At 40.2% G+C, this 14,084-nt stretch overlaps 1 protein-coding gene across 1 annotated transcript; it reads right to left on the bottom strand.

Moving 5' to 3' along the window:
- Positions 1-1,383: 1,383 nt before the first annotated feature.
- wdr43 (WD repeat domain 43) lies at positions 1,384-13,903 on the bottom strand. The gene is made up of 18 exons (XM_036593639.1): positions 13,652-13,903; positions 11,546-11,680; positions 10,786-10,907; positions 9,377-9,497; positions 8,572-8,690; positions 7,906-8,008; positions 7,576-7,640; positions 6,672-6,846; positions 6,054-6,140; positions 5,620-5,748; positions 5,358-5,507; positions 3,971-4,057; positions 3,838-3,869; positions 3,683-3,746; positions 3,479-3,592; positions 3,023-3,092; positions 1,775-1,830; positions 1,384-1,649 (listed from the first exon to the last, which is right to left on the bottom strand). The coding sequence occupies exons 1-18, from the start codon at positions 13,874-13,876 to the stop codon at positions 1,485-1,487; spliced, it is 2,019 nt and encodes a 672-aa protein (XP_036449532.1). The 5' UTR covers positions 13,877-13,903; the 3' UTR covers positions 1,384-1,484.
- Positions 13,904-14,084: the final 181 nt, after the last annotated feature.

Raw genomic sequence — 14,084 nt, forward strand, 5'->3', positions numbered from 1 at the left:
ACTATATAGAATCATTTTCTAAAGTATTCTTTAAAAAAAAAAAAAAAGAATCACCACCAGTTTTTTCATCATTAACATTACATAGAAACTTTAATTAAGGCTCACTTGTCTAGAACAGCAAGTCAAGTAAAGCAGCTCTTTATTGACATTCATCAATGTAACTTGTATGCAGTTTAAACCACTCTGAATGACTATCATATGCAATAGAACTATCCTGTAATTTCAAAAATTTAGTGGAATTCCCCTTTAACTAAAACCATCTAAAATTGAGTTTGATTTAAGATGTGGCTTTGCTTTTTTATTATAAGAACCCACACACAACCTCTGAGAACCAAAAAAAAATTTATTTCATTGAAACTGTACAACAGTCGTGGATATATTGTTTGCATGAAAAAGATTATGGTTGACAAATTTTGAAGCAACCACTTTTTTTTGGAGCATCAACAAGCACCTCTCAAGCCTCTGAGAGACGTATGAATAAACTCTTGAATATTCGTTATTCACCTAATTGGGCAACGTTCACATGGTCTTCCACTATTAAGCTTGCCATCTAGCGGTAATTAAAGGACACAAGTCCCCTCCAACACTGCAGGCAGACAGACACATACAGAGAGAAAAGAAAGGGGGGGGGGTAAACATGAAAAGGTGGCTTAGAAACACAAAGGCACATTATAGACTGTTGATCGACAGATTTGAAAAATTTGCTCGATGTGTGACGATTTTATTTCTGGACCCAAAGTCGTCTTGATACTTTCAAGGAGTCCATGTGTAGGGGTTAAAGCCACAATCAGTACAGTTTTGGTATTGAATGATTTTTGGGCCTTTCAGGTTATGATATACATCTCATTGAGACCTGGTTAAGTCTGACATCTTTGCAATTCTCAGTCATATGGCAATTATGATTCAGACTGACCAGAATCTTGACTTATTCACTTATAAAATCAAGCAGGGTAACTGTTAGCTCTGTGTGGGTTCACAATGAAGGAAAATCCAAAAAACTACAAAACACTGATCAAGTCTTTAATTCCCAGTATTTGTTGGCAATTTGGAAATTTCATCATAAAGCTGCGAGACTCAAACACGCTGTACTGGACAGATACACATATTGTATATGGATACAATATACAACCTGAGCCTTGACTAACTCCTGCCACATGTTAAAGGAAGGTGTGGTACAGTTACCACAGCACCGGGGCAAAAAACACAAAAGATGGAGGCAGTCTGTGGACGAACTGCAAGTAGAATGGAATTCAGACACTCATTTCTGCTGTGCAGTTCTCAGCCTGGTCAAGCTGTCAAGTGTCGCCGCCCTAGTGGCCATCCTGGGGAAACGGCCACTCTAAGTCCAGGACACAGCGGCTGTTGGAACTCTATAAAACAACCTTTCTTGTATTTTACAATAAAATGAAAACAAGAAAAATAAAATGAAATATATAAATCTTCCCGGATCCTTTTTTTGTCAATTTCCTTTGTTGATTTGTTTTTCACTCCTCTTCACTCTCATTTTCAGGGTCTAAGTCCGAATCACCGTTCACTTTGGACTCTTCTTTCATGTCATCCTCGTCATCGTCATCATCCTTGTCTGCATGATTTTCCCCATCTTCCGTCACCTCCATTGCCCCGTCCTTTTCCTCCTCTTCCTCCCAGTCCTGTTGACACATAGAATAATGAACTGTGTGTGGACGTTTGTAATAAACTGCACAAAGCTGAACAATTTAAAAAGCTACAAAGAATTCTGACGAACATGTTTCAAATAATTTTTTTAAATGCTTACATCAGAGTCATCGTCATGGAGTCCTTCAGCTCCGGAGTCTTCATCTTCTGAAGACTCTGCAAAACATGGCCACAGACATTAAAGGCAGTTCTTCAAATCCACAAGAACGAAGGCCCATATTCTGCATTTTTCCTTGTATTTTAGTTTTTCTCCTTCAATTCTTACATTCATGTACCAAAAGAGTCACAATTCATTTTTACATTACCATTCACCAACCTCTTTATCCCTGTTTATACCTTTAAGACTGGAAATGCTCTGTTCTGATTGGCTGCCCTGTATTGTGCCTCATTCAAACTGCAGTCCATGCTGAAACACTGTTGCTCTCTATTTTTATTTTTCATTACATTTTTAAGCATGATTTGAGAATACAGGCCAATCTTTATATGGTAACATTTCATCATGAATGGAGACCAAGAAACGGTCCAAAAACACTTGGAACAAAATCATGTTACATTCAACTTCTGATTAAAATTAAAAGGACCTTGTCCTGCAATTTTCTTTATTTTTCCCCCCAAGGTGTGCTTTTTTGTACCAAAAATCTTAACATGACCATTTCCCAATCTCTTTATACCTTAGAAACAAACCGGCTATTTTTTCTTAACGTGCCTTAAAGACTGATATATGTAAATGATCTCTGTTCTGATTGGCTGCCGGTCAAACACTCCCTAATGTGACTAGGCAAAGCAAAACTATGACTGGCTGAAGAGGTGGATATATGTAACTGAACTGGCTCTCATGACATCACAGAAACACAAAACTGACTTTTTTTTGTATGGACTTGATGTGAGAGTCTTGGAACTCAATGTTTACTGATTACCTCAAACTGCCGCATTTCAAAAAACGAGGGAAATGGTTTTCCCAAGATATGTACCCTAAAACTCCTGTAGTTTTTGGAGGCTTTTCTACCTCATATCTGCCATATGTAGGGTTCAGATTTCGATATGGGCCCTTTGACTGCGGTCATTGCTGATCTTTCACTGAAAGTCCTAGGAGCAAGTTGAGTGCGTGTCCAGTAATTAGTGTCCAAGTTAGACCAAAACCTGCACCTCCTCAAACACTTCACACGCTGACCTCACATGGCACTAATCTTATGAACGTATAATGTAGTGATGCAAAGCGGGAGGCGTCACATTTTTTGTAAGCGCAAGACTGTGAGGTTTGTGTGCAACCATTTAACAAAACATTGAAAAGTTGTCACAAAGTGACTGTCCTTTCAACAAATAAGGTATTAAAGTGATGCATTCTTACCTTCCTCATACACAAGCTTGGCTGTGTGGTCCAGGTCACCAGCTTTGGGAGCACTGCTGCTTGCTGCCACCTAGTGGAGAGAACAGTTATAAACAGTTAATAGCAATACAGAGCAGAGTAGCACTCATTTCAAATAAATACTCCTAGCAACCGTAACTTTGGCAATAATCTACAGTAACATAGCCAATAATACATATAAAGCCAATATCACAGGACAAACAGGCAGCAAAATATTCATCATTAATAACCCCCAGTGCAGTGCAGTGACAACTAAAAAACTTCCCAGTTCAGACAACAGCACTGCCACACTGCCCAAAGGGTCTTCAGTGACAGTGGAAGGCAAAGTGGTGGAGGATGTATTGTTTGAATGACCTTTTCCCCCTTAATATAATCTTTGTGTGAAGCAAAGACCCCTTTACTGTAACTGAAGTGGGAGAGAAGCTTTGGCTCTAGTACCTGAGTCATGAGCAGGTAGAGTTTGCCGTGAAGTCTCGTCAGCTGATGGTACAACTTCACCCGGCTCTCAATCATGTGGTACAGCATCCCTAACTGAGACACCAGGTCTGGTAGCTGAACCATAGAAAAGAACAGAAAACCATTACTGAGGAAAATCAGACAGGACAAAAGCTAACCCGTCTACATAAAAACACACATTCTTACCGATGATAAGTATGACGTGTGCTGCGTCAAAACTGCCTTTAACCACTGGACTATAAGTATCGCCCTGCAGAAAGATGCATTAAATGAGTTTATCCACAAAATGCACATTTTACCACAGGACAGCATTACAGAATAATTAAGCAGAGTTTACTTACGCAAATGGATGTCCTTGCAGTCTTCTTGATAGCTACAAAACACAAAGTATGAGTAATGACAAGAATGAAATCAAAAACGGTAAACACCAAAAAGCTTGTTATAATGTGGGAAATGTGAGCTTCGGTCCCTCACCTCTTCCAATAGAGGCAAGACAGCCGTAGGTGGTAACCGGGCAACCGTTTTCTTTATCAAGGCTTCTTTCTTTGTTTGGAAGATTTTCTGGAATAGGGAAAAAAGGATGAATGAGACATGCCATCATTTTCATTGCACAGACGCAACATAACTTTGGGTAATTTAACAAATGTATTACATTTAATTCTTGAAAATCCTCCAAGTATAAACCTTTCGGTTATCTGCATTTCTGCTCTTTGACTGAACTGGAAGTGAACCAAAAACACATCAGTTGTGCTGCCTCTCCTGGAGCTAACGCTTCAAAAAGGGGATTAGACACGAACGCCCCTGATGTGCAGATGCACTGGAAGATCATTGCTATCTACATCAAGCATGTTAGATAAGGTGTGAAACTCCACAGATATCCAGGCTGGTTACACAGTCATAGTTTGAGTACTCAAAAAGAGCAACTGACAAACAGGTTAGAACTACTGACTGAAGGTATTCTACATTTTAAAAAAATCTGCTTAAGTCAGCAAAGTCATTCAGAGCGGTATGATGTGAAATACTCCGTTCTATTGCTCACACTGGTGGTAATAGGAACCAGACACCTGAAAAGTTTAAGGCCTCTAAAAGCTCCCTTATAGAATGTTATTACATGCATTATGAAAAAGCTGACTGATGTCAGACACCATTTTACAATAGATCTGAGAATGTTTTGGACTAAAATGTAATTTTTAATGCATTGATGGCAAAAAAAAGGTACATGAAGGACAAAATAAGACCACCATTCTACCAACATTACATATAAAAAACACTCAAGAAAGGTAGGTTCACTGGTCATTCTTGATGGTGAATAAAATGGTTATATTTGCATAGTAGATTTCACGACCCCTGGTTCCCATCACCATCACTGTAAAGAAATCTGAGTCAGCAAGTTTTTCTACAATGAACCACTTCACACACCACTCTGAATATACACTTCCTCCTTAAAATTTTAACATTTAAGTTCCCGCATCATGGATTAAACCTAGTCTTGGACTGAACTGCAGGACCAATGGTGGTTCACCAAGTTCTTTTAATCTCGCTTTAGGCTTCATCTGGTCCAAAGAGCTTCTTGCTAGCACCTTGCAGAGACACCCAAATTTATCAAAACATTTCAAAGTTAATTTTGCAGCTTCAGCAATCTAATCAATTACTAGACAATGCTGAAAAACCTCAGATATTCAATGGCCCACTGTGTTTGCAGCATCTATACTTGTGTACAATCTTGATGCTTCATAATAGCTTATAAGGCACTAAACACTAGTACAACAGGCCCACAGAGTATTGAGAAACTCTACCTGTGCTTCTTTAAACAAGCACTGACACGTGAGGCAATATTGATTTTGTGGGTATGCATACTCACATTAAGGATTTTCTCATCCTTGCTCTCCAGGCCCTGCACCAACAGCACAGCAAAGCTGTCCGTCTGTAGAGAGGAAGCAGCAGCCTTATCCCCACCTTTACCCCTCGATACACTTAACTCGATCTGCTCCAACCGCTCCTCTATAGAAATCTAGGGAGATTGAGAACATTAAGAGAAAGAGGGAAAGTGAGAGGTGAGCTGGAAAAAAGACAATGTCTCAAAAATACAAGTTTGTGCATGTTAATGTAGTCACTGGCCGTACCTCTGTTGCGCTGGACCCTTGCTTCCTCTTCTCTGATTTACTGGGAGCTGCTTTGATTGGTGCTTGATGCCCAGGAAGTCCCGGTATTAGAACTTTGCTTTTCTGTTCATTTACAATAGGCGTCTTCACCTGTGAGGGAAACATTCCAGTCAGGCAAACGCTCCTGTTATGCTTCTAATTCCACTAAAGCAGCTACGCATTTCATGCGTTATGCATTAAGAGTCACGTAGACATAGTTTTCTTCTGGTTCTATACAAATCTTAGCTAATCGATCACGGCAGCTGCAGTGTCACACATTCACTGCAACACGGTTAAAATCGGACAAATTCTGCCCTCAACTAGATGATAATTATATAATATTGAGAATAATTTAACTAAACGACAGAAAAAAAAAAACAGTAGAGAAAAAAAAAGTAGAAAAAAGTATTTATTACCTTGGACACAGCAGCATCAACAGAAAGCGAGAGTGTGGTGTGCAAGTCTCGGATCAGGCACATGTGCCTCTCTGTTGTATTTATAGGCTGTGGGAAAATACAAACAAGCCACTCAGCACTTTATTTACTATTTATATATGATTACAGTAAAGACTCATAACAAGTACAAGATCAATAATACTAAGTGTGATGACATGCAAATTCATCTGCCTTTGAAGAAACAAACACTACAAAATGGGTCAATTCATCTGCCCACAGGGACGGTTTCTTGGGCACGGATTAAACATAGTCTTGGACCAAACCATTCAAAGTCCTATTTAGTCTAGGCTTATGCTTAATCCAGCTCTAAGAGACCGGCCAATAAAGTATTAACACTGTCAACGGTAAACAGTGCACTACACTATAAACAAGGGCTCTAATGAATCATGACTTTAGGGGTTACAGGTTTTTTGCAAAGTAAAAGAGAATTAAACTGCAGGCGCCCCATGATCTACTGACAATACACTCTAACAATGTTAATAACAGACATTAACATTCACAATCGTCCCTTTATATACATTTGCTGATCATGGACAGACAAGCGTTAAGAGCCTTGATCAGACAGCAAAAGCCACTCACCATTTTCTCTACGACAGGCTGTAATTGGTTTCCATAAGCCAGAACAAGGTTCTGTTTGTCTGCACACAGAGATGCAGCCAGCAGGGGCACAGGTACAGGTGTGTCGCCCTCCGCTTTTCCTCCAACACTTGACACCTGCACCGAACACACTGGAGACAAGGGCTTTTTGCATGGCCTGCAAGAAAGTAAAGAGACGGTAGAATAGCTGTCATTAAAACAGTAAGTAATAATAAGAATTCGATAAAGTATTTTAATATAAGATTGGTACAAGCACAATTCTACTCATAGGGAATTAAACACTCAAATAGTGAAGACGCTCTACAGAACGGGGTTCAAAGGCTTGATAAAAAGGAAAAATCCATGGCATCTTTACTGAGTTAAAAAGGCTTCACTGCAAAATGACTGCGGACAAAAACTCAATGTGTTTTGGCATAAGCCTCCATCAAGGACAGTAACATTGATTACTGTGAACATGAGAACAGGGAATGTGCAGTTATGAATGTTTGGGGAAAAAAAATTCTGCAGATTCATTTCATACAGCACTTTCCATATCTTCTGTATGAATGTCACATTTTAAAACTAACAGACCAAATAGGCTACATCAAACTACGTTTTAAATAAGCAAAGAAAATTTGGATTTTCTATGATAATATATAACAATAGTAACGGGGGGCAGGGGGCATAATTCACAGTGTCAGTGGCTGTCAGTAAACATCAGGGAGCCACTCAAGTACAGCCCATGTGTGGGGAAACACTACAACTGCAACAAGAAAAGAACCAAAATAAGCCAAAATCACTGAGAACCTGCTGGGCTGGTAAAGTTCACTGGAACAAAGTTTGTACTGGACCTCATCAGTTTCTTTACTTTACAGGATGACTGTAAGAAGTAAGCAAACACACTCACCCATTGAGAAAGTGCTCAAAGAGGTGAAGCTGCCCATCCCTACACACCACTGCTAACCTCACCGCCTGGAGAAGAGAAATATTAGCAGTTACACATGTACACTATGCAAACTGATACTCTATCCAAAACTATGTATATCATATTACACCCAACAGGATACTACATACATAGTATATTGTTTTGCTTGAACTATTAAAACTGGTTGAATTAAACTGGGCACAATTCTTTATACACATACAGGTTAACTGCAGAGAACTGCAGGGTTTCTCAGCAACTTGGAAAGACTTTGCACAAAGATCTCAGCGATTAAAGAAAATAACATGGTCTCACCTCATCTTTGCTGTTGGATGTCTGTAAGTCAATGTGTTGGGGTTCGTCCGTTAAGGTGAAGGATACCACAGAGTTCTTGTCTTTGCCATCAGATCGCACCTGCCTGTGGAGCGAGGGATGAAAAACTTAAAACCGATCGGTAACTACAGTGGAGATTATTTCCATCCAATCTACCTTATTATGCTAATTATCAAACCATCATCTTAACAGCTAATAATTAAAGAATGTCAAAGAAGGGAAAGCACTGTATGCTGAAATGTGTACTGGTGCAGCACTCCAGAATCTCAGCTTAAGGATCATAGTCGAGTAAAGCTCACAAATATCAGATGAGTTTTTACAAACTATAGCTGCCTACATTCACAGCATTTTCACACACATGACAGGTGATCTACTAAAGAGCTGTGATTCATGAGGACTCAGTGCTTTTTGAGCACAAATCCCACACCTTACACATGTGATGACTACAGAGAAAAATAATAGGGAGGAATAACATCATAAAGACACTGATTCAAATCATCTATCAAAAGCATGCCAGTCAAGCATGGATCGTACTTGGTCTGCTGCATCTAGGACTACAGCAGCAAAAGGCTTTTAGTTTCCCCACTATTCATGAGTATTTTAAGTGCAGGAAATGTAGTTTGGAGAAAACAGGCTCTGTTTCCGTACCACACACTGAGAAGTCTGTCGTGAGCTGCTCCAGACACAAAGTAGAGGCCGTTGCTGTCCGGTGGTCGATTTGTGGCAAAGCACAGCATCGTTACCATGGTGGAGTGACCTGTGAACTTCTGCAAACAGGACATGACAATTCTGAGTTAAATACTGGAGTAAAATATGGCAATACTTAAACCTGCATGTCCACCTACCAGCCAATCAATTAAAGTCACAAGCACCTTAAATAAGCCTCGTTTGAGTATTGTGGGCGACAATCTGATGAATTTTTTTTTCATGTACATCTGCTGATGCTGATAAACGTTTACAACATACTAAACTTACTTGAACCATAATTATGGAGAAATACAACATTATTTCTGTCCATTATAAATACAATAAAATGTATAAAATAAAACATTTATCACAGTAGCCCATGTGGCCTAATCTATCTGCCCTTTTGGCGTACAGAAAACACAAACAACAGTTTGAAATCTCAGTTCAATCTAAACATCTGGACACTGCAAACTACTTTATCTACTGATCCTGCTGTCTGCGATAGTGTGCATTCCTAAGATGAATGTCAAATGACAAAACAATTAAATGCTACACATCGTAACTAATTTCCCATATACAGCTGTATTCAGAATTTTTTTATAGCTCTGTGAAATGTTTTGTCGATTTAATACGTTAAAATGACATTTTTCTGCTATTTTTATTTTTTTGAGTTTACGACAGTAAAAAAATAAAACATTAAAATATTAAAATGGGCCACACATTTTGCACAGGCCATATTTTGTTGCGTCTAAGTGTTAAGACTTACTCTGTACACTTCCTTGGTCTCTAGATCCCACATTTTGATGGTCATTCCAGCGGAGAGCAGGAGTTTCCCATCTGGACTCACACACAGACTGGTCACCGCTGCTCTGTCTGCTTTCCATTTACTAAGGAGAAAAAACACATTCCTTTAGCATCCACAGGCTCTGCTTAGACAACAAGCGACAAGTGGCCACATTATCATATTACTGTTCAATGTTGACCAAAAACAGAAACAAGTTCATAGCACAGATGGACACAAGCATCACCTCCTTCTAAAGCACTACAGACACATATTAACCTATTCACAATGACCTACTGAGGACACAGTACATAGTAGAGACTGCTTTGCTGGACAGTTTTCTCTATGTATGAATTCTTTATGCAAAAGTACTGATCCAATATTAGTTTCTTTCTGCTATTTTCACTCACATTTATAGGTCAGAAAAGCTGATGATTCCATGATTCACATATGATACTTATGACCAGAAGACTGAGCACTGAGAAGCTCAATCTAAGAAGCTGTGCATGTTATTTACATAGGGTGTTCCTCAACTGACCCATAACCCAGAGCAACATAAAATTATCTACTTTCCTAATTAACTAGAGCAGGATACAGCCGCACAACGCCATATAAACTGTCAATAAATAGTTGCTGCTACGGGCTGGCTGATATGAAATTGTGTGGCTGATATTCTAAATGCACATTTCAGATTTTAAAGTTTATACAGCAATAATGTCACAATCAGTGCTTTGCTGTTTTGAATCGTCATGTTTCTTGAACTCAGAAACTCTTCTTAAATATAAATATTGTGTGATTCTGGTTTCTGTTTCTTACCTCTGAGACTTCATATTTTTCAGCCTAGTTCTAATCATAATTTATGTACAGTTTGCATGTGTTTGTTTCACAATCCATCATGGTCTTTGGTGTTCAAATGCACCAATTCAGCCTGTATACCTGCTGTTAAATACTAAGCGTTTTGTCCTACCAGCAAGAGATCATAAAGATAAATCCCAGCAATGCACTGACCAGAATAAGTCTAATTATCAAGGCACACCAATACTGATAAAACCATGGGTCACTAACGTCAGCTGATAGCCAAAACCTAAATTCTACAGGCTAACTTGACTAGTTAGACCTGGCAATTTCAAAACGATTTCAACGTGCAATCAGGAATTCTCTCCAATTACCTTCATCTGTCACATGACCAGTATCCACTTCCAAACAATTTAAAGGGTTTTTACAGCTAAGGTCCCAGGCTGAAACTGCACAACTGCACTTAGCGTTATGTTTGATTAGTCAGACTCAAAATTTCACAAACTGCAGCATTAACAGACTGAAAAGTGACAGGCAAATGCAAATCAAATCATAATGTCACAGCTAAAAGATTAAACATAAAAATGGGCTCTTCTTACCAACGCGTTTTGCCCGTCTGCAGGTCCCACTCAACAATGTGCGTGTCGTCTGAGCCGCTGTAAAGAAGTGACTCTTCTGGGTGCCACTGGACACTGTTAACCCCTCCATTATGCCCTCCATCCTGCGAGTTGGTCAGTTTTAAGTACATTAAAACACGGACAACAATTCCTTATGTCAAGTTATACAACTGCTGAAGGTCTGATCCAGATAATCTGATGGCATTAACATGTTTTAACTAGAAATAAGCATGGCTATTCGAATACACAGATATCTGTCTCCTCTTAGTACTTACTAAGGCATGCATGTGTAGTTTGGAACTCAGTTTCTTTAACTGAGAGTGAACTGCATAGAATGTAGGGACAAAAACAGATGACACTATGTCTCTTAAGTGAAATGGCCACATTTAAGCACAGTTAAAAAGATGAACCTTTTTGTACAGAGCCTGTTGTGCAAGTCTGTTATTGTTCTGATAGTTTATTAGCTGAAAAGACAGCTGAAAAGACAAATCACTACATCAACCAAACAAACAATCAGACTGTGTGGGTGTGTAGATTTTTTTTTATTATTAAATTTTCCTCACAGCAATAGTCTAATAGTGTTTGTTAAAATGTGCATGTTAAAACGGCAAAGAGGTTTAAAAATTTCTGCCTTTTTTTTTTTTTAAACACATATTTTTCAACCCTCAGATCTATAAAACCCACACAAAACATCAGGTGTAAGATGGCAAAGTGTGGACAAGTGTGAGCGGCTGCCTCGTACCAGTGTGCAGTGGAGATCGCCCTTCACTGTGCTGTAGATGAGGACCGTGCCCGCAGCTGTGCCCAGTGCCAACAGATCCGACTGCTGTGCAGCCTGTCCTGCCTCTGATTTCCTTTTCTTCCTCTGAGGACCCTCCTAGACACAAGTACAAAGACACAAAAATGATATAGCTTTCACAATACATGAACAAAAATACAACCAAATAAATATAACAAATATAACAAACTGTAGCTTAAAACTCTTAAACACCTGCATGTTTAAATTCTAAGACTTATTTAGCATCTACATAAAAACAACAAAAAAGTAAAACTGATCGTCACATGTTGCTTCTCCAAAGTTGTCATCTACTACACAAGTTACATCCTTTGATGTGACCAATCCTAGAGACATAAAGGACCCATACAGTACAGAAGGCTGCACTTTCCTTACACTACTAATATCAAATCTGCTTTTCAAGAGGAAACCCAAGTGTCAAAGCAGGGAAAACACAAAACTGAATGGCAGTTCTCCAGTACTGCTGCTTTAACTGCCAAGAGCCACTCTGACATCAATTACGAACATCCAACAAGAGCCAAAAAGTAAGACACATACACGTGCCATCTGAAGAAATGCTCTCCCAACACCTGTTGACACTGAAGTAACTTAAAGAGGAACTCCACCGAAGAACTTGCCAAGTCAGAATTGTTAACAGTGGGGGTGATGGGAACCAGACGTCTGAAGAGTTTAATGCCTCCAAGTTCCCTCACAGAAAATTATTACATTAAATGGTTAGATATGCGCTGCCTGATGTCTGACACATTGTTTTATGATAGTTTTGGTCTAAAATGTATTTTAATCCATTCATGGCAGAGAGAAACATGCAGGGCGTTGAAAGACAGTATAGCCCACAAAGAAAGCTTTTCTGATTTATGACTATGTTGCCATCATCAACCTTACATATAAAATCTCAGAAGACACAGGTAGGTTCACTGGTGGTTATGGATATTAAGTAAAACGGCTATATTTGCTTGTAGACATGTTGAACCCTGGTGAGGATGTAAGTTTCTCTACAGTGACCCACTTCAAATCAAACCACTCTGGATGACTGTTTACATCTCAAGGACTGAAAATTGGTGGAATTCCCCTCCAAGATGTCCAGCTCGAGTACTTTTACAACAAACGGGTCCAACAGGATTACATTTAATGCCCTCAATACTTTGAAATAGCTGCCTGTGGTAAATGTCCATGCATGCCTTTCACACTAACGTTAGGCCTTTCAGTTTACCACCAAAACCTGTACATTTTAGTTGTAACTAATTAATATTTAAAAAAAAACAAACAAACTTAGTGCTATTAACGTTTCTAAGTGACACATGAAATGATAGCGGTTATAAAATATTTATCACTAGCGAGCCAGATCAACAAACTTCAGCCAGACACCACTAAACGTTAGTTAACTGCTCTCATTTCCTCTGACAAACCGCGACCCTTCAGCCAAGTTCGCAAATAACGACCGGGCACGAATATGAACGGTAACCAAAACATTTAGCCAGTTTTTACTCCGATAAAAAGGGCAAAACAGAAGTTTCCAGCGCTTAAAAAACACCCAGAGGCCTTCTTAGTAGCGAACATGTGCGACGGACCACATGTGCGTTTCACCACTGCGATGCTAACGGGCTAGGCTAACACGCTAGCTTAACGTAGGCCGAGAAATAGCTGAGCTCACTTATAACGTTACACACACACGACAACATAGAAGCTCGGACATGCATAGCGCGTTATTAAGCTTAGTTTGCTCCTTACAAACACACAAAAATGTCAAATCAAATTGTTTCGTTCTACGAAGTAGCAGTCGGCGAATTTCCCCGTTCCACCTTAACTCGTGCAGCACTACATTCTGGAGCCTCGGGCTGAAGGAGCTCACTTACACATTTAAGGTGGACCGGGAAAATTCGAACAAGAAGCGGGCTAAGCTTAGCTTAGCAGCCCTAGTACTCCCGTCACTATAGCAACAGTTTAGTTCCCTTATATGGACTTTAACGGTTGAGATAATTTAAAACAGTTTCTTTCTTTCCGAACAAAAATGCACCAGTTTCTGCTTTTATAACGGATCTGTGACTCGCGCACCTTGGTCGTTCGGCACGGGCCCCACGCCACGCAGCTGCAGGCGGCGCTGAGCCGCGCGGAGGGCGCGTATTCCTGCCGCAGGTTACCGCCGCCGTCTGAGTCCCAGATGCGCAGGCGACCGTCCCGAGCGCACACGGCCAGGTACTGCCGCCGCGGGGCCGGGGAGAAGGCGCACGGGAGCGCGAGCGGACACGAAGGAGGAGAACAGCCACCGTCGGCCGCCATCGTAACGCTACTCTCTCGCTCTCTCTCTCTGTGCGTGCGCAGCAGAGCGACCCTCGGGAAGACACGTGGGGTATTACGGAGTGCTGGGCAGGCGAGCGCGCATGCGCAGGTGACGAAGAGGCGTCATTGGGCCCTGTCAGGCTCCGTGGGCGTGCCCAGAGCCTTTTTTGACCAATGGAAGGTCGAGCTGCGCGGAATAAATAAATAA

Source organism: Colossoma macropomum, unplaced genomic scaffold (genome assembly GCF_904425465.1).
Source record: "Colossoma macropomum unplaced genomic scaffold, Colossoma_macropomum, whole genome shotgun sequence".
NCBI classification, from domain to species: domain Eukaryota; kingdom Metazoa; phylum Chordata; class Actinopteri; order Characiformes; family Serrasalmidae; genus Colossoma; species Colossoma macropomum.

Excerpts from the sequence above, each read along its gene's own strand:
- wdr43 (XM_036593639.1), bottom strand. The coding sequence starts at position 13,876 with ATGGCGGCCGACGGTGGCTGTTCTCCTCCTTCGTGTCCGCTCGCGCTC. Across the intron at positions 9,498-10,785 it reads CAGACGGGCAAAACGCGTTG|TAAATGGAAAGCAGACAGAG; the intron begins GTAAGAAGAGCC and ends TTTTCTCCTTAG. Across the intron at positions 1,831-3,022 it reads CAAGCTTGTGTATGAGGAAG|AGTCTTCAGAAGATGAAGAC; the intron begins GTAAGAATGCAT and ends CATGTTTTGCAG.